Source organism: Clinocottus analis, unplaced genomic scaffold (assembly GCF_023055335.1).
Source record: "Clinocottus analis isolate CAN_PGR_092001 unplaced genomic scaffold, fCliAna1.0.p SCAF_34, whole genome shotgun sequence".
Taxonomy (NCBI): domain Eukaryota; kingdom Metazoa; phylum Chordata; class Actinopteri; order Perciformes; family Cottidae; genus Clinocottus; species Clinocottus analis.
This window is the reverse complement of record NW_027176087.1, coordinates 41,011-66,658: the sequence shown is the minus strand read 5'-3', so window position 1 is coordinate 66,658 and position 25,648 is coordinate 41,011. Positions and strand designations below refer to the sequence as shown.

The 25,648-nt window shown below is 44.9% G+C and overlaps 1 protein-coding gene across 2 annotated transcripts in view; it reads right to left on the bottom strand.

Moving 5' to 3' along the window:
* Window positions 1–25,648, bottom strand: part of fbxl16 (F-box and leucine-rich repeat protein 16) — a 48,064-nt gene that overhangs the window by 11,209 nt on the left and 11,207 nt on the right. Inside the window, exons 1-5 of one of the 2 annotated variants that reach the window (XM_068596129.1) lie at window positions 12,480–12,609; window positions 11,283–11,997; window positions 7,538–7,780; window positions 6,490–6,755; window positions 2,037–2,121 (exon numbers count right to left, since the gene is read on the bottom strand). In XM_068596129.1, the coding sequence (XP_068452230.1) occupies window positions 2,037–2,121; window positions 6,490–6,755; window positions 7,538–7,780; window positions 11,283–11,997; window positions 12,480–12,565 (1,395 nt within the window). In that variant the 5' untranslated portion in view covers window positions 12,566–12,609. Of the gene's footprint in view, window positions 1–2,036; window positions 2,122–6,489; window positions 6,756–7,537; window positions 7,781–11,282; window positions 11,998–12,479; window positions 12,610–25,648 lie in introns of those variants that run through there. The other variant, XM_068596130.1, reaches the window with a different exon arrangement.

The following is a 25,648-nucleotide window of genomic DNA, read 5'->3' as shown; positions in this document are numbered from 1 at the left end:
AAAGACGGGGAGGTCTTTATTCACTGTGACAATCATTACAGTTCACTCAGTAAACCTTCATTAGCTAGCATAGCATAGCAATACTAACATACTGTGCTAATGTTCACTCCACAGGTTTGTTATGTAGAAATGTAACGTTTTAGAAATGTACATCTCCTTTTCTCCTTTAGGGGGCTGTACACCGATTAAAAAATAGTTATGAATATTATATTCCAATGCTGCCAATTACTTAATGTTACACACCGTTCTTTAAATGACCGGCTCCAAATCTTCCTCACAGGCCTGAAAATTGACGTATTACTTTTATATGAATATTTCACAAATGCATTGAAGTTAAGATTATGTATTTGCATTTACTCTCTTTGGTAAGCAGGTGTGTGCATGTTGTAAAATCAGTGAGCGAGCTCTGAACTTGTAAAGTGTTGCAATCTCTCATAAAGAACATCAAGCCTGCGTCACATTTTGTCAATGTGGCTGAATTTTGGTGAGAAGTAAAACTTGTCAGTGCTGAATCTGCAATAGTTCCTAACTGGTATGCTAGGTAGGGCATGTCCGGAAAGGTGGAGTTTTAGGCCCTTTCTTGAACACTGGCTATGTGGAGGTGTGGTTTGGTAAAGAGTTGAAAGGAGAGGGGGGGTTGGCATCAGCTAATCTGAGGCATTGAGAGCGGTTGGGGGAGAGTTGTTGAAGGCCTTCTAGCTGGAGGTGGGATCTTGTTCATCCGGTGTTTAAATGTGAACCAGTGGAGGACATGGAGGACGAGAGGAAGTGATCACAGCAGATACTGCTAAGTAGACAGGCGCCAAGGTTCTGGAGCTACTGGACTTCGTTTATGGCACCATAGCAGATACTGTTGCAGTAGTCAAGGCTGGATGTTACAAATACCTAAATTCGTTTTTCATGGTTGCAAATTGGTGGGGAGAGGGTTGGCGATGGAGCCATCAATACTGAGTGTAACATCCTTTGTGGAGAGCGTTAGTGAATGTGGGCAAAGATTTTAGATTACTGACTTAATGAAGTTGAGTTTTAAAAAGTTTCTGAGCATCCATGTTTAATTTTCCATTATGCCAGTGGTTTGGGTGGAGGGAGTGGTCTTGACTGGTAGAGTTGAGTATCTACGGCATGAAGGTGAAACTAGAGGCCATGGCAGCGTAGAATCTGTCCAAACGGTTCCATGTAAAGAATGAAAAGAAGGGGATCAAGCATGGAACCCTGGGGAAAACCATGGGCGACAGGAACTATGGTCATTTAGTTTAGTTATTAGTTGTTGATTTAAATGAATGGATGTCCGCCGGATAGGTAGAACTGAAACCAGGAGAGGGCAGTGCCAGGGGGGGCTGGAGTGATGATTGTGGATCGGTTAATTGTGTCCAAAGCAGCACTTAGGTCAAGAAGGATGAGGGTTCTGATGGAACTACTGTCCGAACAACAGTATAGGTCATTTGTGACTTTGATCAGAACACTTTCAGTGCTGTTTTGCACAAACACCGGACTGAAAGGGTTCAGAGATGTAATTAGAGTTAAAGTGAGATTATAGCGACAATGACTCTTTAGTACTTTTGACAGGAATGGGTTGAACATGGGCCGGTAGTTAATGAGGGAGTCTGGGTAAATTTAGGGTGTAGGGGATGTAACCAGAAGATGGCTAGGAGTTTACAATGGATTCAGCCACAATATTCTTTTCTTAGAGCCTGCAAATATGAAGTTTAAAATGAAGGAATTGCTACAGGAAAGCACGAAAGTCAAAAACATTGATTGAACATTGATCAGTCGCATGAAAACGCTCAGCACATCCATCGCAATCTGCTTGTCAGATATTATAGTATATATAGTTTACAGCTATACTATATCCTGCTAATAATTGAACACATACTGTTCAAGTACATTGCTTTGTTGCTTTTCACAGTCTTAAATTTTGGTTGCTAAATGATTGTAGAACATCTATTAATCTAAAATATAAGAAAATGCAGGGATTGCTCCAGACAACTCTCAAGACTTCTTCTTATATTTTGTGTGTGTGTGTGTGTGTGTTTTACCTGACAGCACCAGCGCAGATAGAGGCTCCTTAATGATGACATGGTGGACAAGTAGCCCAACCCAGTGTCTGTGATCCGCACACACCTAAAAGGAGACACAATACACAACAAAACACCTGAGTAAACATGAGCTTTCAGGGGAGATTTCAACTCCCCTGAAATTTAAGATGCAACATTTCAAGAACTTTAAAGTACCCAAAAGGCCAGGTTATTTATTTGATAAATCATCAGCGGAAGCCGCCGCATGGGCGCAGTGGCTCTGAGCTAACCAGTGGGGCACGCTCACGTGTACTAACATGCACTAACATGCACTAAAAGATGTGTGAAGAGAGCACAGAAAAGCTGTGATAACAACACACACAGAGGGAGAGAGACACCTTTAGACGTTACAGAGATGTTTGCTGACATATTGATGCTCTGAATAACGGAGAAAGAACCTTCAAGCAAATCTGACGAGCAACAGAAAAACAGACTTTTCATATTGTATAATTTATATTATAACATCTATGAATATCGGTTGATGTGAAAAAAGTAATGTGATTACATTGTTGTCATATCAACCAGCTCTAGTCCAGTGTCCTCTAAGGCCTTCACAGTCTCCGGAGCTCAATCTAGTAGAGCATCTTCAGGAGGAGATGGAGCCGGAGGTGACGAGCCTCAGTGGCATTAGTCAGAGTGTTATCTCAAAACCGCTCTACCACAGGGCCCATGCTGCAGATTTTTACATTTTATATTTGATGCTGTTACATTTCAAACAAACTAACAAACAAAATATCTTTCCAAAAGAAAAGATATTTGAAAAACACTGAACATCCATCCTCCATCCATCCATTTTCATCCGCTTATCCGGATCGGGTCGCAGTGGCAGCAGGTCCAGCACGCTGACCGAGGCTTCCCTCTCACCCGCAACATGTCTAGCTCATTCTAGTGGACGCTGAGGCGTTCCCAGGCTAGCCGGGAGATATAATCCCTCCAGCGTGTCCTGGGTCTTCCCCTGGGCCTCCTACCAGCTGCACATGCCTGAAAACCTCTAATGGGAAGCGTCCAGGAGGCATGAGATGCTGAACCACCTCAGCTGACTCCTTACATTACCATTACGTTTTATTTAGCTGAGACTTTTATACAAAGTGACTCACAATAAGTGCATTCAATTCCAAGTACAAACTCAGAACAACAAGAATCAGGAAGGTACAATTTCTTCTACAAAGTGCTGTCAGTAAAAGCTACCCCGACTCCTTTCGACATGAAGAAGTAGCGGCTCAACTCCAAGCTACCGCTCTCTCTGAGGCTGAGCCCGGCCACCCTACGGAAGAAGCTAATTTCAGCCACTTGTATCCGCGACCTCGTTCTTTCGGTCACGACCCAGAGTTCGTGACCATAGGTGAGGGTTGGAACGTAGACCAGCAATTTACATCTGTATTTTTCTCCTAAATTAAAGTTGGCATCTTAACCCTAACCCTCTTCACCAAGACGGACCGGTACAGCGCCTGTTTCACTGCTGCAGCCGCACCGATCCGCCTGTCCATCTCCCGCTCCACCTTATCCTCACTCGTAAACAAGACCCCGAGGTACTTGAACTCCTTCGCTTGGGGCAGGCATGTTGTCCCCACCTGGAGGGAGCAATCCACCGGTTTCCGGCAGAGAACCATGGTCTCAGATTTGGAGGCGCTAACCCTCATCCCTGCCGCTTCACACTCGGCTGCAAAACGCCCCAGTGAATGCTCGAAGTCACTGTCCGAGGAGGCAAACAGGACCACATCATCTGCAAACAGCAGAGAGGCGATCCCGAGGCCCCCGAAAAGGATTTCCCCTGTCCCCGGCTGCGCCTAGAAATCCTGAACATGAATGTCATGAACAGGACTGGTGATAAAGAGCTCTAAGTCCACAAAGCACATGCAGGCTGGTTGGGACAGCACCCATGACCCCTCCAGTAGTCTTTGAGAGTAAAGAGCTGGTCCACTGTTCCACGACCAGGACTGAATCCGCACTGCTCCTCTTGAATCTGAGGTTCGACAAGCGGTCGCAGCCTCCTTTCCAGCACCCTGGAGCCTCCTTTCCAGCATCCTGGCATAAGATTTTCCCGGGAGGCTGAGCAGTGTGATACCACGATAGTTCGAGCACACTCTCTGGTCCCCCTTCTTGAAGATGGGAACCACCACCCCGGTCTGCTAGTCTATGGGCACTGTTCCCGACCCCCATGCGACACTGAAAAGGCGTGTCAGCCAAGACAGCCCAGCAATGTCCAGCGCTTTCAGCATCTCAGGGTGGATCTCATCCACCCCCGGCGCCTTGCCACTAAGGAGCTCTTTAACTACCTTAGTGACCTCTGCCAGGGATATGGGTGCACCCACCCGTAAGTTTTCGGGGCGCTGCCCCTCTCCTGGGGACATGTTGTCTGGGTATAGGAACACAATATGGATATAAATTCTGTCATTGTTGTTTTGCTGCAGTCCATCGTGAAAACTTGTTGTTAAAGAAGGCAACCTGAGCAAGTAGAGTCAATTGTGATAAAGTCGGCTGTGTCTACAAGGCTCTTCTTTTTATCCACTTCTCAGGGTTAGGGTGAAAACACATAAAAACACCCAATATTTAGGCACACCTCATCGACACATAGAGGTGCTTTCAACTCTCTCCAGCGTAAGCATCTGTGTTGCTACTAAACGCAGTAAAACGAGCGAGGACGTCCAGTGAGGCGGCTGAACAGAACCTTCACCATGGAAACTGCTGTTGGTGTCGTGTGTGAAACCATGTCGCACGGCAGTTATGCAACAAGCACTTATTTTATGTAACAAACTGTAACCCGAACTTCTCCTGAACCTAAAACAGTACCTTTGTTGAGTAATTCTTCCAAAAGTTAGCCTCCCTTGGAAGTTTATTATGACAATGTTGTTACATTGTGTTGAAAGCTGTTTGTAACAATGTGTTGGTCCATCCGTGTACATACATGAATATCAGAAACACGTCTGAATGTCATGCCCTCTAACAGCATCTCTAACTCTAAGCTCAACGCTGAAACCTCTGAGACACTTTCATGTGTGTAGTCAGAGAAATCAAACACAAAGTCATTTTCTGGAACCATGCAGCAAGCAAAACATCCAAGAATAAAGACATTGCCCTAACAGTTTGGCGGCATTTGGTGTTTTATTCATAAGGGGCACAGTAACATGTTGTATACCTTTGGTTAATAAAATTAAATGTATTAACCAGAGGTCCAACTTTATTTCCAGTATGTAATTTGTATAGACCCTTTGGTAACAATTTATTTTTTAAATGGGTGTAGTCCCATGTATCTACTGTACCGTCAGTGTGTGCATGCTCTGCAGTCAGTATGTGGATGCTCTGCAGTCAGTCTGTGGATGCTCTGCAGTCAGTATGTGGATGCTCTGCAGTCAGTATGTGGATGCTCTGCAGTCAGTATGTGGATGCTCTGCAGTCAGTATGTGGATGCCGTCAGCGTGTGGATGCTCTGCAGTCAGTATGTGGATGCTCTGCAGTCAGTATGTGGATGCTCTCCAGTCAGCGTGTGGATGCAGTCAGTGTGTGGATGCTCTGCAGTCAGTATGTGGATGCTCTGCAGTCAGTATGTGGATGCTCTGCAGTCAGTGTGTAGAAGCTCTGCAGTCAGCTTGTGGATGCTCTGCAGTCAGTGTGTAGATGCTCTGCAGTCAGCTTGTGGATGCTCTGCAGTCAGTGTGTAGATGCTCTGCAGTCAGTATGTGGATGCAGTCAGTGTGTGGATGCTCTGCAGTCAGTATGTGGATGCTCTGCAGTCAGTATGTGGATGCTCTGCAGTCAGTGTGTAGAAGCTCTGCAGTCAGCTTGTGGATGCTCTGCAGTCAGTGTGTAGAAGCTCTGCAGTCAGCTTGTGGATGCTCTGCAGTCAGTGTGTAGATGCTCTGCAGTCAGTATGTGGATGCAGTCAGTGTGTGGATGCTCTGCAGTCAGCGTGTGGATGCAGTCAGTGTGTAGATGCTCTGCAGTCAGTATGTGGATGCAGTCAGCTTGTGGATGCTCTGCAGTCAGTGTGTAGATGCTCTGCAGTCAGTATGTGGATGCAGTCAGTGTGTGGATGCTCTGCAGTCAGCATGTGGATGCTCTGCAGTCAGTATGTGGATGCTCTGCAGTCAGTATGTGGATGCTCTGCAGTCAGTGTGTAGAAGCTCTGCAGTCAGCTTGTGGATGCTCTGCAGTCAGTGTGTAGATGCTCTGCAGTCAGTATGTGGATGCAGTCAGTGTGTGGATGCTCTGCAGTCAGCGTGTGGATGCAGTCAGTGTGTGGATGCTCTGCAGTCAGCGTGTGGATGCAGTCAGTGTGTGGATGCTCTGCAGTCAGCGTGTGGATGCCGTCAGCGTGTGGATGCTCTGCAGTCAGCATGTGGATGCTCTGCAGTCAGCAACTCTATCAAAGGTCTTTTCACCGAGATAAAAGCACAGGACCACAAAAAACACTGACCTGTCCAGCACCAGTTCTTCCAGTTTATGAAGGTCACAGGCGATGTACTCTAGGGCCATGTCAGTAATCCGAGGGCACCAGGACAAGTCCAGAATGCGGAGCTTGCGCAGATTCTCAGCAACCAGCTCCACACCGTCATCAGTGATCTTGGAGCAGCCAGAGAGGCTGAGGGCAGTCAGGTTAGGAAGGCTGTGCACCATGTTGACCACGCCGTGATTGGTGATCTCCCAGCAGGAGTGGAGCCGCAGAGTGTGGGTGGTGTAGCCCTGGGGGTGAAGGTCATTTGAGTTTATTTGATTATGTTAGTGGAAGCCTTTTAGTGTGATATTTCTGCCTGGCTGTCTTTGACCTTTAACTTATAATGTATGAATATGCGGGTTTTGAATTATAAACCATCCTCCCTCAAACCTTGATCTCTTAATTAAATCTGTCGACAACTTACTGGATACAGACTCGATACTAAGATCAGAAAAAACCCTCTTCAAGTCCAACAGGAAGTCAGCCATTTTAAATTAAAAATACAATTCTGTTTTTTGTTTTTATTTGCAAAGTGAAGCCATTCCCAGTTGTAGTATTTTATGAACTCCTCCTTGAGAATTAACATCAGCAGCTTCAAACTTGCTTGCACTAGCCATTCATCAGATGCTCTTTCTCACATTATCACGAACATTGGAATTCATAATTTTTTTAATTTTCGTGGAGATAATGTTTTATTGAAGTAGTGTACTTAATTATTTAGTCATTTACTTTTTCATATTCTTTATGAATTTTGTTTTACTAAACTAAAAACGTTAGAGCTGAGGGAACTAAGGATAATACTCTGTAAGATTATCACATTAATATTAACATATTGACTTGTGCTTCTTTAAAAAATCAGAAAATTGTCTATACGTTAGTTTGTCTTGCTTCCTAACCAGCACCTTCCCGGTGCTCCAGGCCGCGGGGCCCTCAGATGGATGATGACTGAATATGCTGACTAATAATCGGCTTCCACAATGAGAATGAAGGCGTGTAAACGTGTCAGTAAAGGTTTCTTGTGACACTGCACCTGTTTGGCTGTGAAGTAGGCCATGGCCGTGTCCGTGACGTGGTAGGCCTGCAGGCTCAGCTCCGATAGGTTGGGCAGGAGCTGTGAGATAGCGGCGATGGCGTCATCCGCCACGTTGATGCAGTCACTGACGCTGAGGGAAGTGAGCCGGGCGTTGAGGCTGGACCACAGCCCGGCCTCTGTGAAGTCATTGCAGCCGGACAGCTCCAGGTGCATCAGGCCTTGCATTTGCTCCAACATGACCTGCGACATCAAGGACAGCAGTTTGACTGAGTTGACGAGAGGATTAGCCAAATGTTATTGAAAACAACTTTTTGCACTAAAAGAAAAATTCATTTTGTTTCTGTTTTCCGTTCATTGTTTTACTTTCTATACAAAACAAAATATTAACTATAAAAAGGAAAATTGTGGAATAGTCAATGAACCATCAATACTTATTTTATCCTTTTTTTTCTTTTTATAAAAATAGATTTATTTAATTGCAGCTTTTTTATTTTAATCGCTCACATCCATTCATCCTCTTACTCTTATATAAAAGTACTAGTTATTCATTTAACTTCTAGTTATATATTTAATATCCTATTCATACAGTAACATTTTACATGGTAAAATAATAGTAATAAATGTCATTATATGTTTATAATTTAATATTTATTATAACTTCATAAACCATTCCTTATACATCTGTATACAACATCTGTTTGTATTATCCATCCATGCCTCTTGTTGTGAAAGGACTTCTCATTACTGGCTCTGGCCCGTTCAATATTCAACGGTTCTGTGAAGAACGGTGACATCATGAAATTATGAACAGCATCAAAATAAAACAATGCTTGAAGGAAAATGAAATGACCTGCAATGCCTGTGTTTGTGAAAAGAAGCAGGATGAAATAGGATTCATAACACACAGAACTGAGTTTGAATTCAACAATATTGTGCACTTAAAGTAACCTTTACATTTTGTTTAGTTTTAGATGCAACAAAATGGTAATGTACAACTCTGCAGCAGCAAAGTCCACACATAGATCATGCATTCAACAATTCCAGCTTTCTCCATGGCAACCATCCACTCATCCCAGAATAGCCGCCTAGCCGTGCAGGTTTGAAGAGCCATCTGAAAAATAACTCATCTGAAAGGCACCTCATGCCTCTTTTCTTCTTATGTAATATGACATCCTAAAGGCAGAGACCTTGAGAATTTAAGTCACGGAATAATGATCGTGTGTTCACATGTCCCTGCTGTGTAAAACTATGTGTTAGTGTACCAGGTACCTCTGTTGGCTGCATATCCAGTTATACAGTATACACTCAACCAAGAACAGACAGGAGGATAACAGGTTTACCTCTCCTGTGTTCTCCGGGTATGAGTTCACTTTTCATCCCACGAGTGAAAACGATGATGTGGAATCCCATAAGCACCGAGAAGGATTGTAATAAGCTGCAGGCCGACCTTAACAGCTCACAATGTTACCACCATTTTGTCCCACAGTCTCTCTCACTCTCATTTCAAATGATTTCCTTTCACTTTTCATTTATACTTTTTTTCCAATCAATTCATGGCTAACGTTGAAAAGTTCCTAACCCCTATGAGCTGTAGGTATCTATATGACGCTCTAGGTACCCCTATGAGCTGTAGGTATCTATATGACGCTCTAGGTACCCCTATGAGCTGTAGGTATCTATATGACGCTCTAGGTACCCCTATGACGCTGTAGGTATCTATATGACGCTCTAGGTACCCCTATGAGCTGTAGGTATCTATATGACGCTCTAGGTACCCCTATGACGCTGTAGGTATCTATATGACGCTCTAGGTACCCCTATGAGCTGTAGGTATCTATATGATGCTCTAGGTACCCCTATGAGCTGTAGGTATCTATATGACGCTCTAGGTACTCCTATGAGCTGTAGGTATCTATATGACGCTCTAGGTACCCCTATGAGCTGTAGGTATCTATATGATGCTCTAGGTACCCCTATGAGCTGTAGGTATCTATATGACGCTCTAGGTACCCCTATGAGCTGTAGGTATCTATATGACGCTCTAGGTACCCCTATGAGCTGTAGGTATCTATATGATGCTCTAGGTACCCCTATGAGCTGTAGGTATCTATATGACGCTCTAGGTACCCCTATGAGCTGTAGGTATCTCTATGACGCTCTCGGTACTCCTATGAGCTGTAGGTATCTATATGATGCTCTAGATACTCCTATGAGCTGTAGGTATCATTTGACGCTCTAGATACTCCTATGAGCTGTAGGTATCATTTGACGCTCTAGGTACCCCTATGAGCTGTAGGTATCTCTATGTCGCTCTAGGTACTCCTATGAGCTGTAGGTATCTATGTGACGCTCTAGGTACTCATATGAGCTGTAGGTATCTATATGACGCTCTAGGTACCCTATGAGCTGTAGGTATCTATATGACGCTCTAGGTATCCCTATGATGCTGTAGGTATCTCTATGACGCTCTAGGTACGCATATGAGCTGTAAGTATCTATATGACGCTCTAGGTACCCCTATGAGCTGTAGGTATCTATATGACGCTCTAGGTACCCCTATGAGCTGTAGGTATCTATATGACGCTCTAGGTACCCCTATGAGCTGTAGGTATCTCTATGACGCTCTCGGTACTCCTATGAGCTGTAGGTATCTATATGATGCTCTAGATACTCCTATGAGCTGTAGGTATCATTTGACGCTCTAGATACTCCTATGAGCTGTAGGTATCATTTGACGCTCTAGGTACCCCTATGAGCTGTAGGTATCTCTATGTCGCTCTAGGTACTCCTATGAGCTGTAGGTATCTATGTGACGCTCTAGGTACTCATATGAGCTGTAGGTATCTATATGACGCTCTAGGTACCCTATGAGCTGTAGGTATCTATATGACGCTCTAGGTATCCCTATGATGCTGTAGGTATCTCTATGACGCTCTAGGTACGCATATGAGCTGTAAGTATCTATATGACGCTCTAGGTACCCCTATGAGCTGTAGGTATCTATATGACGCTCTACGTATCCCTATGATGCTAAAGGTATATCTATGTCGCTCTACGTACTCCTATGATGCTGTAGATCCCTTAACCTTGAGACATTCTAACTACCCCTATGACACTCTAGGTAATCAGTTTCTGCTGATTGCATAATAAGCTATAATAATAGCAATAAGCTTCCAATGTAGGTTTTAGTTTTTAGTTTTACTCAGGCAACTAAACAATTAGTTTACGCTGGAGTTAAAATCCTGGTGCGTCTTATACAGATGCTAAAGGGTGCCTCAGTGTGTTCATATCAAATGCCAAGGGATACTTGCCAAGCATTGGTATTTTTTAAGTTGGGAGTGAGAAAAGCTAAGATAAAGAATGGAAATAACAAAATTAATTGAAACAGTATTTGTATTGATGAGAGTCAGAGCAGGAAAGTGGTGAGTACGATATGAATATAGTGGTGCTGATAAAATAAGGGCTGGGGAAATAGAAACTTTGGAGAAAGTGTTAAGTTTAGACCAGAAAGCAGAAAAGATGTGTGTTTTTCAATAAATAACAATGTTATTGGCTGCTAACATTTGTTCCTGACCTGTGCCACTACTTTGCTGTCTCAATTATTGCTGAGACTGTATGGGCGAGCTTGAATGCTTTAATCTCCCAGCTACATTAATCCAGCCACCATGTATAATTTAGAATCAGCTCAGATCAAGGAAAATTCACATCCAATACTCTCTTTTCCACACACATTCTGACTTACCTCTAAACCGGCATCTGTGATGGTGGACCTCTTGAGACTGACTGAGCGGACACCTTTCTTGGACAGCGGGTAGTTGTCGATGAACTCACAAATGTCCAGGTCTGAGACGCCCACTAGGCAGAAAGACTGGAAGCCACGCAAGGCGAAGGCCTGCAGACTAACAAACTCCTTCTCCCCATTGGGCAGTAAGGTATATAGCTCCTTAGCATGCAAGATAGGTGTCACGCCCTCCCAGAACTTGGGCTGGTACAGCACTTTGCGCCAAGTCTTGCATACCTGCGCCAGCACACATTTTTCAGCTGTAGTGAAGTACCAGAGCAATCGGTTGAGCAGCTTCTCATCCAGGACAAGCTGGCGTTCAAGCAGCATGGGCTTGGGCAGACTGAGAGGGGGAAGCTGACGAATGGACGGCTTCAAGCCCACCAGAGGCTTTCCAGGCTCCATGTCAGAGGCCAAGAGAGAGACTGCTGAGTTGGGCATGCCAGGGCCGTCCAGGTGATGGTGGTGGTGGTAGGGAAGGGAGGACGGTGGAGGAGGCAGGATGGATGGTACCGAGGAGGACTGGCACAGACGGTTCTTGGCAGCAGGTGTCCCCTTGGTGATACTTGCACTGCCGAGACCGTTAGGCTGGCTGGGGGGCAACTTCACCATACCGTTGCGAGTCACACAGGGAGACTTCAGCTCGCTGGGGGTGGTCATGTTCAACATTTGGTACCTGGTGAAAGAGAAAAGTATAACAGTGTGCTGTAAAACACTGAAAACATGTGTGCTAGGTCTAATCTCTAAAGGGTCGGGGGGGGAAAAGAATATGGTGCTTTGAAAGTCTGATAAGATGAATAATATCCAAGCAAACAGTTAGCTTCCAATCAATATCATAGTAAAAAAAAACAGAAGTATACAATCCCTCAATGTTTCATTGAAAACAGATGTGATGTCACCTTAAGAACTGTTTTCTCTTTCCTGGAAAATGTGTTAAAACACCTTTCACCACACTGCATCTTAGTTTTAGAATTTTACGAATTCTCTTTAAAGAGCGGCCGGTCAAGATAGTTGAGGAGCATTTAACCAAACTTCAACACCATAGCATACGTTTTCTTTGGGATCTCTAAAGAGTTTTGTGAATTATGACAATGCTGGACAAAACAACATGTTTTCATGAGGAGGGTTTTCCCAAGAAAATGTATTTGCAGAGCTCACGTGTCCCTGCTCACACCATGATCCACAACAGTACTGTGGCAGAGCTGATGACGATATTGCATCAACGTCTTTATGGAGCTACTCATGGTAAAAACAAGTCCAGCTGTTGAATGTCAGACTTCAGATTAAGCTAACATAATGAACATACAGATTGAACAATGGGGGATAAATGGATTGTTCTGCAGTTCTGGTTTGACAAGTTTCTATGGATGTGTTGATGCTTTTGCTGCGGTTTTGTGTGTTTGTTATTCCTTAAATGTGATGAGCCTGTGTGTAATCATGGCAACGTGGTGCTGCAGACACTGTTGCGGGAACCACCATTGAAGTAGTTTGAGCTACTTTTCCTAGTGTTTATATTTTTGTTTGTGTGTAAGAATTTTATTTATTGTGCATTTTTGATATATTTAGTGTTGTTAATCCAAGTTAATTAAGAGGCCATCAACTTAAAAGAGCACCATGTTATGGCAATGTTTGATTCATAGTCTTATAAACATTGTGATGAAGTATATTACATTGTCAGGATTTTTTTCTTCTATTTTTCTGGTATAGTCTAAAGTAGACATTTCACAATTTATCAGATAAAACATTATCTTAAAGGACCTGTACTTGTAAAGCGCTTTTCTAGTCTTCCGACCAAAGCGCTTTAACACTACATGACATCATTCACCCATTCACACCCTGATGGAAGGAGCCACCATGGAGGTGCCACATCAGTATAGTCAACCATTCATTCTCCGGAGGCGCAGCTACGGGAGACATTTTAGGGTTAAGTGTCTTGCTCAAGGACACATCGACAAGGGCCAGCTGCACTGGGGAGCGAACCACCGATTCTCTGATTGAAAGATGATCCTGCTCACCACTGAGCCACAGTTGCCCAATGTCCACTTACTAGCTTTATCCAGAACTTCAAATGCATGTCACTGAGTTTGCTCAGTATCGACTATAAGAAGCGGACAAAGTCACCATCATGTCGCCCGTTGGTTTGTGGACGAACTGCCGAGATCGACATTCAGGTGGTCACCATCTTGTTTTTTTGCAACCAAACGTGACACGAGAGGGAAGACCTTATTTCAACTCAACACTGAATAAAGCAATTATAATTAAATTTCATGACATGAAAACACACTGTGAAAAGCTTGAAAGTTGTAAGACAAAAACAGGACAGCTGCAATGTTAGAGACCTGTCAATCACAAGGAGGCCCCGCCCTAAAACATCCAGTGCTTGCATTGGATGTTGAACATCATGCTTCTTCAATACATCATGCTGTATTGAAGAAGACTTGAAACTTGAGATTGAGACATAAACTTGTTTTTACAATGTTTACTGAGGGAATACATCAAGAGAGAAGTAGAGTCATTTATATAGACTTCTATACAACCAGAGGAGTCACCCCCTGCTGGTCAGGAGAGAGAATGCAGCTTTAACACATGAAGCATAGACTTCTATACAACCAGAGGAGTCGCCCCCTGGTGGTCAGGAGAGAATGCAGCTTTAACACATGAAGCATAGACTTCTATACAACCAAAGGAGTCGCCCCCTGGTGGTTAGGAGAGAATGCAGCTTTAACAAATGAAGCATAGACTTCTATACAACCAGAGGAGTCGCCCCCTGGTGGTCAGGAGAGAATGCAGCTTTAACACATGAAGCATAGATTTCTATACAACCAAAGGAGTCGCCCCATGGTGGTCAGGAGACAGAATGCAGCTTTAACACATGAAGCATAGACTTCTATACAACCAAAGGAGTAGCCCCCTGGTGGTCAGGAGACAGAATGCAGCTTTAACACATGAAGCATAGACTTCTATACAACCAGAGGAGTCGCCCCCTGGTGGTCAGGAGAGAGAATGCAGCTTTAACACATGAAGTATTCGCTTCACTTTTCAGAATGCCTGGTCAGGTGCAACCCTTACCTGGAAACCGTTTATTCAATTTACTGCTCTCCTTCTCTGGTTACATTCATCAGGGCAAAACTGGTCAAACCTTTAGTCGCTTTTCTTTGAACTGTAATGTTTTTAATGCTTTTAGTCGGAGCATTAGCAGCTTTCTTTGGATTAGCAGGAGACCATAGGAGACAAAGCAATTTAAGCGGCCATTAAATCGCGACAGCAAGGATTTCAGCCTCATCAATACATCATGAGAACGACCGCTCACTGGTCAACAACATGAAGGAGCTGCTGCCAATCTGTGCTTGATTTAACCCTGACTTGGTGAGCACATCCTGGACACTCCAAAAAACATGGAGCATATTAAGTGTTCCACCAGGGATAACACTGGACCGCTCATACACTAGAACAAAGGATGCCTATTGCTCTCTCCCGGATGCAGCTTTGGGACTCTCTAATCAATATCTGGTTAGTATCTTTTTTCTAAAAGAGGCAAAAACTAAAATGGAGAAAACCTTCTTGAACATGTGCGCAGACTTGGCCAATTACAGCTGATTGTGCTTCTTCTCCTTCATTGTTTGCATTCAACAAAGCTGGACGTAGTATCCAAGTGAAAAGCACAGCAGTGTGGATGAATGCTGTGGCCCTCGGCCTCATCCAGTCTGTTCTCTGTGATCTCACTGCATCAGCAGCAGGGGGACAGCCCACTGGCTCAAAGCGCTGTTATGTAACGTGCTGACTTCAGGGCTTCACACACAACAGCATCTCTCTGGCGCGCTCCACTGATACAGGCCACTGCCCTGTTATCTCCTCTACAGCCACTTACACACACACAGCTACATATACTGCATGTGCATACCGTCTGCAAGGTACCAAGAGCACTTTTCAAGAGAACTACATGGGAGCCTTTCACGTTTTATCACTTTCAAGTATTAGTTGTCGGTCCCTGAGCAGCCGGAGAGCGGCTCTGCCTCTGCTGTAGCATCTGAGGTTCATCCATTACATAATACAACAGTGTTGTCGGCTAGACTGGCCCCAGCTAGCACTGTGCAAGGTTTCTATGGAGCAGACATGTTCCAGAGCAATGTCTGGCTGACCCATCAGGGGAACAGATGAAGAAGATATTCACTCAGATGTCACACAATTCTGATTCATTGTAAGGTAGCGACAGCTAGATCTATATTTACCGTTGCTCCGTCTGTGTTCATGTGTGTGGCGCCTGTCAGGCGGGAGGTGGAGGGATCCAGCAGAGGCAACAATAACAAACGCCTCCTCACAATGAACCCCTATCTCCACTGATCTGTACAGCTGCTGTCATGTTCTGCTCCTGGAAACACTGCAAGGACACAAGTGGTTCACACTTTAAAGTAGTAGAGTAGTCCCTAACCAGACCCTCACCCTCCATTACTTTAAGCAATTTGATTGAATGCAAATGTCTATCATGTTTGTTACATCAACTGCAATTTTACAGTTGTGTAAAGTAGATTTTGCCAGTGCTCTTCAAGGCTTGTCCTCAGAATAAGGACAGCCACCTTCAGGCCCATATCCTATAAATAGACCTGTTATACTCCTTATCATGTTTATACTTGTATTTTGAGTTGCTACAGAACATGTTTCCGTGCTTTAGTGTAAAAAAAAAAAACACAACTCCCATACTTATATGTTTTCAGCGCCTGTCTCTTTAAGCCTCTTCCCTGAATAAGCCCAGTCTGCTCTGATTGGCCGAGAAAAAGATACGGCGTACCTCTACAAAGGTAGTCCTGAAGCTGTGGGCGGTTGATTGCTGAATCATGTTCCCTTAACTAGGCAGCCCACAAACACCTGACGGGCCTGACATTTAGCACATACTAAAAAGAGAATTCCATGTTAAAACAAACATTTTCAGAGAAGAACAAACAATTGTGAAGGAAATAATCAACTGGGGCAAATGTTGCTATTAATTCGTTCCCCCTTAAAGTCTGCCAAACAACACACTTTCTATACGCCCTGTGCACTTCAGTCCGGGGGCCAGATACCCTCACCACATGTAAGAGTAGACTCACGACTGGATCAGGTCTATAGTTAGGACTGGTTCAGGTCTATATTTAGGACTGGTTCAGGTCTATAGTTAGGACTGGTTCAGGTCTACAGTTAGGACTGGGTCAGGTCTATAGTTAGGACTGGTTCAGGTCTATAGTTACGACTGGTCCAGGTCTATAGTTAGGACTGGTTCAGGTCTATAGCTAGAGGTGGTTCAGGTCTATAGTTAGAGCTGGTTCAGGTCTATAGTTAGAGCTGGTTCAGGTTTATAGCTAGGACTGGTTCAGGTCTATAGTTAGAGGTGGTTCAGGTCTATAGTTAGGACTGGTTCAGGTCTATAGTTAGAGCTGGTTCAGGTCTATAGTTAGGACTGGTTCAGGTCTTTAGTTAGAGGTGGTTCAGGTCTATAGTTAGGACTGGTTCAGGTCTATAGTTAGAGCTGGTTCAGGTCTATAGTTAGGACTGGTTCAGGTCTATAGTTAGAGGTGGTTCAGGTCTATAGTTAGGACTGGTTCAGGTCTATATTTAGGACTGGTTCAGGTTTATAGTTAGGACTGGTTCAGGTCTATAGTTAGGACTGGTTCCAGGTCTATAGTTAGAGCTGGTTCAGGTGTATAGTTAGAGCTGGTTCAGGTCTATAGTTAGAACTGGTTCAGGTCTATAGTTAGAGCTGGTTCAGGTCTATAGTTAGGACTGGTTCAGGTCTAGGGTTAGGACTGGCGCAGGTCTATAGTTAGGACTGATTCAGTTCTGTAGTTAGAGCTGGTTCAGGTCTATAGTTAGGACTGGTTCAGGTCTATAGTTAGAAGTGGTTCAGGTCTATAGTTAGGACTGGTTCAGGTCTATATTTAGGACTGGTTCAGGTTTATAGTTAGGACTGGTTCAGGTCTATAGTTAGGACTGGTTCCAGGTCTATAGTTAGAGCTGGTTCAGGTCTATAGTTAGAGCTGGTTCAGGTCTATAGTTAGAACTGGTTCAGGTCTATAGTTAGAGCTGGTTCAGGTCTATAGTTAGGACTGGTTCAGGTCTAGGGTTAGGACTGGCGCAGGTCTATAGTTAGGACTGATTCAGGTCTGTAGTTAGAGCTGGTTCAGGTTTATAGTTAGGACTGGTTCAGGTCTATAGTTAGAGCTGGTTCAGGTCTATAGTTAGGACTGGTTCAGGTCTATAGTTAGAGCTGGTTCAGGTCTAGGGTTAGGACTGGTGCAGGTCTATAGTTAGGACTGATTCAGGTCTGTAGTTAGAGCTGGTTCAGGTTTATAGTTAGGACTGGTTCAGGTCTATAGTTAGAGCTGGTTCAGGTCTATAGTTAGGACTGGTTCAGGTCTATAGTTAGAGCTGGTTCAGGTCTATAGTTAGAGCTGGTTCAGGTCTATAGTTAGAACTGGTTCAGGTCTATAGTTAGAGCTGGTTCAGGTCTGTAGTTAGAGCTGGTTCAGGTCTATAGTTAGAACTGGTTCAGGTCTATAGTTAGAACTGGTTCAGGTCTGTAGTTAGAGCTGGTTCAGGTTTATAGTTAGGACTGGTTCAGGTCTATAGTTAGAGCTGGTTCAGGTCTGTAGTTAGAGCTGGTTCAGGTCTATAGTTAGAACTGGTTCAGGTCTATAGTTAGAACTGGTTCAGGTCTGTAGTTAGAGCTGGTTCAGGTTTATAGTTAGGACTGGTCCAGCCTCTAGATATGCTGCTGTAGGTCTAGACTGCTGGGGTACATTCTAGGATACACTGAGCTCCTCTCTCCTTCTGTATTAATTGATGTCTCTTCAATGCACATTACTAACTCTACTTCTTTTCCATCGTCTTTCTGCTTTCTCTCCTCATAGTTTTACATGTTTTTGTCTGGACTCTGGTCTTGCCCAATATCATTATTATCCTTATAATAATCTTTAAGATTTATTATCCTTAGTTGTATTCAGGCTTGTGATAGACCTCGAGTGGTGCTCAAGCACCTTCCCTTTTGTCCTGGAGGAGAAAAGTGCCCTTTCTGCGATGCGAAGCAACGCAACACAAAGCGTTGTGACTCTGTAAGGCTGTCCTGGATATATTGCATCATGTATTCAGTTAAAAAGTCATATAAAATCAATGACAGTGAATAAATGTGTTTGTAGTTTGTAGTTCTTTAAATTTCAAGAAAACAGTAAAGAAAAGTATGTCAACACAACAAGACGCTTGATTAAGAACTGTCATACGTTTGTGTTTGACGTATTAAAACATGTCTATACGACAGTACAGTTTAGATGTTTGGATGTGGTCAGAAATGTTCTGATCACATCCATATCAGTCACTACTTTGAAAACCGGATGTTGTGTCTCGTGGCTCTTTCTGCTCGTTTGAATATGTTTCACGTCATTGTCAGCTGCAGTAACAACCCGACTTAGAGAATCAGAATCAGGAACGTTTTATTGCCACTTAAGTTATTACAAACGAGGAATTCGTCTTGGCGGAGGGTGCATCATAAAACACAACAACAACAACAACAAGGAACATTTAACTGTACAAGTGAAAGTATAAAATTTGGATAAAAAAACAAGTAAATAAGTAAATGCAGTAGAGAAGACCGGACTCGGCGGGACGCAGGCCGTTACCGTCTTCAGACCGGCCCTGTTACCGCCTCACACCGCCCCTTTACTTTCCTTTTCCTCCGCAGAGTTTAGAAATTCAAATATGCTTACATTCAGCGGGAAAGCAAGAAAACAATAACACAAGCACACGATTATAAACGTATTTGTAATAAACGCTAAAACTAAAATGCGAGTATAAGCAACATATTTATACATCAATCACAGACGTAATCAGGGAGAAACTACGTTTCTAGTCAACGTAATTGAAGATGTGTTTTAGTTCTGGGGGAAGGTATTTGTAGGAGACCGGGTTGAACCGGAGAGGCTGGCCTGTCACCTGCATCATCGTATTTGAAAGCACTTCTTCACAGCGTTTGTCCCTGTCTTGCGGCCATGTTGGGCAAACCAAAATGTTTAAAAACGTGAATTGATCTTCTCCAGGCATGTTGTCCCCACCTGGAGGGAGCAATCCACCGGTTTCCGGCAGAGAACCATGGCCTCGGATTTGGAGGCGCTAACCTTCATCCCTGCCGCTTCACACTCGGCTGCAAAACGCCCCAGCGAATGCTGGAGGTCACGGTCCGAGGAAGCAAACAGGACCACATCATCTGCAAACAGCAGAGAGGCGATCCCGAGGCCCCCAAACCGGATTTCCTCCGCCCCCCCAGCTGCGCCTAGAAATCCTGTCCATGAAAGTCACAAACAGGACCGGTGATAAAGGGCAGTCCTGGCGGAGGCCAACACCCACCGGGAACGTGTCTGACTTAATACCGAGGATACGGACACAACTCCTACTGCAGGCGTACAGAGACCGGATAGCCCGTGCCAACGGATCCGACACCCCGTACTCCCGCACCCCCCCCCCCCCCCCCTCCCACAGAACCGCCCGAGGGACCCGGTCGAAAGCCTTCTCCAAGTCCACAAAGCACATGTAGACTGGTCGGGCAAACTCCCAAGACCCCTCCAGTAGTCTTTGAGAGTAAAGAGCTGGTCCACTGTTCCACAACCGGGACGTAATCCACACTGCTCCTCTTGAATCTGAGGTTCGACAAGCGGTCAGAGCCTCCTTTCCAGCACCCTGGCATAAGCTTTTCCCGGGAGGCTGAGCAGTGTGATACCATGAGAGTTCGAGCACACTCTCCGGTCCCCCTTCTTGAAGATGGGAACCACCACCCCGGTCTGCCAGTCCATGGGCACTGTTTCCGACCCCCATGCGACACTGAAAAGGCGTGTCAGCCAAGACAGCCCAGCAATGTCCAGCGCTTTCAGCATCTCAGGGCGGATTTCATCCACCCCCGGCGCCTTGCCACCAAGGAGCTCTTTAACTACCTTAGTGACCTCTGCCAGGGATATGGATGCACCCACCCCAAGGTCTTCAGGCGGTGCCCCCTCCCCAGGGGACATGTTGGCCGGGATCCTCAGCCAGACGTTCCCAGTTCACCCTCACAACACGTTTGGGCTTGCCAGGTCTTTCCTGCCGTCTCCCCCGCCATCTGATCCAACTCACCACTAGGTGACCCGAGTGTCCAAGACATACGGCCGCAGATCAGATGATACGATTACAAAGTTGATCATTGATCTTTGGACTAAGATGTTCTGGTACCAAGTACACTTATGAACCACCTTATGCTCAAACATGGTGTTTGTGATGGCCAAACCGTGGCTAGCACAGAAGTCCAACAACAGAACACCGTTCGGGTTCAGATCGGGCAACCCATTCCTCCCAATCACCCCCCGCCAAGTTTCACTGTCATTACCCACGTGACCGTTGAAGTCTCCCAGGAGAACTATAGAGTCGGCAGGAGGCACCCTCTCCAGGACCCCTCCAACCAACTCCAAGAAGGCCGGATACTCCGAGCTGCTGTTCGGTGCATAAGCACAAACAACAGTCAGAGCCTTACTCCCCGCAACCCGGAGGCGCAGGAAGGCGACCCTCTCGCTCACTGGAAAAAACTCCAACATAGCGGCGCTCAGCCGGGGGCTCGTGAGTATCCCCACTCCCGGCCGGCGCCTCTCACCCTGGGCAACTCCAGAAAAGGACAAAGTCCAACCCTTCTCCAGGAGCTTGGTTCCAGAGCCCTTACTGTGCGTGGAGGTGAGCCCAACTATGGCTAGCTGGTACCGCTCCACCTCCTGCACCAGCTCTTGCCCCGCTAGCGAGGTGACGATCCACGTCTCTAGAGCTAGTCCATGCTGCCGACGATCGGCTTGCCCAGGTCTTCTGCCTGGCCTGCCGCCCGGTCTGCACTGCACCCGACCCCGATGATCCTCTCCGCGGGTGGTGAGTCCACGGAGTGGCAGCGGCACCATGATGTTCTTTCTGGCTGAGCCCGACCAGGCCCCATGGGCGAAAGCCCGGCCACCAGACGCTCGCCGACGAGCTCGGCTCCCGGGTCTGGCTCCGGGAGGGTGCCCCGGTTTCCCTTGTCCAGGCGAGGTGACTAAGCTCCTAGTACTGCTCTCCATCAGGGTTTTTTGAACCGCTCTTAGTCCTCCACGAATCGCCACCTTAACGTGGTGGAGGAGTTTGAGTGGCTCAGTGATCCTGGGAGCTATGTTGTCCGGGATGTCAGCCCCTGGTCGGGTCTCCCAAGGCAAACGGGTCTCGGGGGAGAGCCCAGACTAAGAGCGGTTCAAAAAACCCTGATGGAGAGCAGCACTAGGAGCTTAGACACCAAATGTATTTTGGATTATTCCAACGGAAGAATACAAGGCGCATGGAACTTAGAGGTGCGTAAACATTACTTAGAGGTGGTGCGGAAACGCGATCCCATCCCTCCTCCTCCTCCTTCTGCTCCTCGTCTTCCTCCTCCTCCTCCTCATAATGCTCATGCAGTGCTGAGTCCGGAGCCACTTCTTCTCTGACCCGCAGCATCAGACAAACAGGTAATGAGGGTGTTTGTGCAATAACCTGACGTTGTTAAATTAACCACAACATCAGCGCCAACAACTGTCAACGAGTCAACAACTGAAAAATCAGACAGTTTTAGGCTGCCTTCAAAGTATACACAGGAAGTCACAGAAAAAAAATGACTTCCTGTTAGTTACGATCTTCAGGCTACTTGTAGTTTACAGACCACATTTAAATTTATTCATATGTGATTATAAATAATTTAAGACTGGGCCAATTTGAAAAAAATGAACTGATTAATCACATGAGTTTTCTACCATTAATCGCATTATGCGCCAAAGCTCTTAAAGAATGTATTTTAAATTCATCCAGACTCTTTAGTCTAGAGCATGGGTCTCAAACTCGCGGCCCACGGGCCAATTGCGGCCGGGGGGCGATATTTTGTAGCCCTACTTGACATTAAGTTTAGTGTTAAAAAGGAATATAATATCAAGCATCATTACTCGACTAAACACGGAGAACAGGTTGAGAAGAACCTTGAAGACGAGAGGAATAAAGAGCCACGCGGCTTCAGAACAGACTCACGTTGTCAGGATCCCTGTCTAACCCATTGTGTGTTTACCTCTGTTCTCCCAGGGCCCTATTCCACGTACGTGGTTCAACAAATACGATCAAAAGTCCTATTATCCAGCTTAACCTAACGAGATGATTGACTACAGGATATGTCGGTTCCACGAAGGTGGATCCGCCCACAAACGGTCTCGTTCATTCTAACCAGACATCAGTTCTCAGGATAATTGTACGTGCCCGCTGCTCTTCAGAAGGGAGAAAAGTCAAACGCCAAATTCATGATATTGTCTTTCTAAAATGACAAATAAACTCAGAGAAAGAGCGTCTCTTTTCTCTGCTGATGAGGAGAAGATGATCATGACTACATGTGATGAATTTAAGACCATAGTCATGACAAAATCTAATGGTGCTTCACATTCAAGCGTAGTGAATATTTGCAACACTTCCTGTTGTGAATGCAGCGTAATGCCGCGTAACACAAGTCAGTGCAAAATATCAGACAAGTAAATGTGTCAAACAAAATAAAATGTATCTGCTAATTTTAAGTGCCTCATCACCCAAATCAATCAGATTATATTTAAATATGTCTGCTGGCAGTAGTATACGAATTAATATATACTTATGAGGATATATGTACTGTATGCACGTATGTATCATGAACTATGTGTATACTCATGTAACCTATGTGTATTCAGATTACCATATAACTAGGAGTTTTAATATTTGTATGGGCGGATCAGTATGTATGTATTATTCATAATCAGAAATTCAATCAGTTGAAGCAGGATAAGTATTGTTATCATGAGTTCACCTTCATCGTGTTCTACAGTAATGATATGCATCCTGTACTAATGACTGTCATATAAGTATGAATGCTTTCAACACATCCATAAGTTTCTCAAGCGCTAAATAAATGTTATGAGCAGCACGCAGCGGCTTTCACCATGTTCTCTCATCACGGACACAATCATGTACCCCTCGCAAGAAAGCGAGCTGTGCCTTGCGCTCTTTTTTTTTTGTCTGCATGTACAGTATGTATTGTGTACAGTATGTATTGTGTACAGTATGTGTTGTGTACAATATGTATTGTGTACAGTATGAAAGACTGACATTGCTCGGCTGCGCCGGTGTTCAATGTACGACTCCAGAAAGTCTTGTAAATAAATGAGTCCTTGTCGGCAGAATCGATAGCGCTCACATGACGTCATCATGATGTGAGAACGGATCTTGTCGATCTGGAAGAACTCTGTCCCTATAAAACTAATATATAACTAATATAAAACTAATATATCACTAATATCGCTCCTTCATCAATGAGGAAGAGAGCTGCTCTTTGTCCGGTGGGAGTGAACAACTTATCCAGTGAACTTTCACTAAACCTGCTCCCGACCAGGTTAGGCGATTTCGATGTGTTGCTATGGTGACTGATCTAAACTGGCTTTGTGGAACCGAAAATCCAGATCTACGTCATCTTATCCTGGAAGTTATGCAGCTATATCAGTAAACCAGGTACGTGGAATAGGACCCAGAGGTCTCCTTACCTCATGTGTCTGTCATCCCTTTGTTTGTTTTGTTTGTGCCATGTGTTCGTGGTCCTGCCTCCGGTGTTCTTGGCCACACCCCCGAGCCGGGCACAGCTGCAGCCAATCAATCCCAAGACCAATCACCGGCAGCATATCAATCCTGGTCCTGCAGACCTGGGTTGTCAGTCTGTTGCGTCTACTACCCCGAGTACCTGTTGGCTGCTCGCCTCACGCCACACCACCGGCTGCCACACCAGCCTCCAGCCACGCTGCGATCTGCGCGACTCAACGTCGGACGACGGGATCCACGTTGTGCAACTGCTTATTCTGTGTCAGACCTCGGGCTCCACACTCTTTGGTTGGGACTAAATAAACTGCCTTCTACTGATCTCTGTGCTCGTGTGGTCTGCATCTGGGTCTTAACATTGTGCTCCCGTGACTCGCGTCCCAGCAAAGTCTTTTCATAAAGCCAAGAAGGAAGACGATGCTGCAGCTGAGGAAAGTTATGTGGTGAGCGAGTTGATCACCAAAGCAGGAGAGGACAGTTTCTGAACGACGACATGTTGCATGATCTGAGATTCTGTGTCCAGAAAAGAGCTTGTTCAGCAAAATCTCTCTGTGGGCAAACACAGTGGCAGCGCGGGTAAACGAGCTGCCAGTGACATCGAACATCAGTTACGTAAAGACAGAGTCACTGCATACTCCAGAAGAGCCACAAGTCTGCTTTTGATTCATTGAAAATTCAGAAGTGTTTATAATTTAATATTCAGAATTATGCTCACCGTGAGGGAACTATATTTAAATTATACTCAAAGATGTTTTTTGTTTATGACGGACGCTCGAGCCAGGTGATATAATGATGTCGTGATGGCAGCTGTGTGTGTGTGTGTGTGTGTGTGTGTGTGTGTGTGTGTGTGTGTGTGTGTGTGTGTGTGTGTGTGTGTGCGCGCATTAAGAAAGAGAGACTGACGGAGAGAGAGCGGCATCATCGCTTGCTGCACCAGAGGTCCGGGTTCAGAAGCCTGAGGCTTCAACAGCAACACCTGAGCCGGGCTGAGAGAGCTCTCAGGGGGATGCCACCCAACTTAGCACCTTGTTGTTGTTTTTCATTTTAACCATATGCTCAGTTGAGATATATATATATATATATATATATATATATATATATATATATATATATATATATATATATATTTTTATTTTTTTTTATTTAGATATTTAAAAAAAGTGCCATTGACTAAATTCTCTGCATGGACCGTCAGATGTCCAGGTAAAGGTGCTCAGTGAATTATAATAGAGTAATATTGATCAACTTTATTCTTGAACTGATGAATAATAATAATATTAAATGAATCTCAAAATATATGATCTTTTAGTCACATTACTGGTATTGGTTTAGAAAGAAAAGCCCCAAAAAAGAAGAAAATAATTCTCCATGGTAGTTTGGACAAAGCTCAGAGTCCAGACTCAGCTGACTCTCCTCTTTGTTGGGTTGTGCAGCCGCCTCACTGAGTCTTACAGTCCACCCTCACTGCTGACCCCACACGACCCGCTGCTACCTTATGAGCAGTTCAAGTTCAGTTTCATGCCTTCTGGATTTGAACCCGGGTCTCACTCGTGCAAGCAGAATGTCTGAACATGACACCGACCCGTCCAGATGTGAACCTACGTCTTCTGTTCATCTTAGCTATACTGGCTTTGTTACATCTTAGTTGCTTGAGTAGATTATACTGGAAGACGGACTAAACAAAAAAGACAACCTGC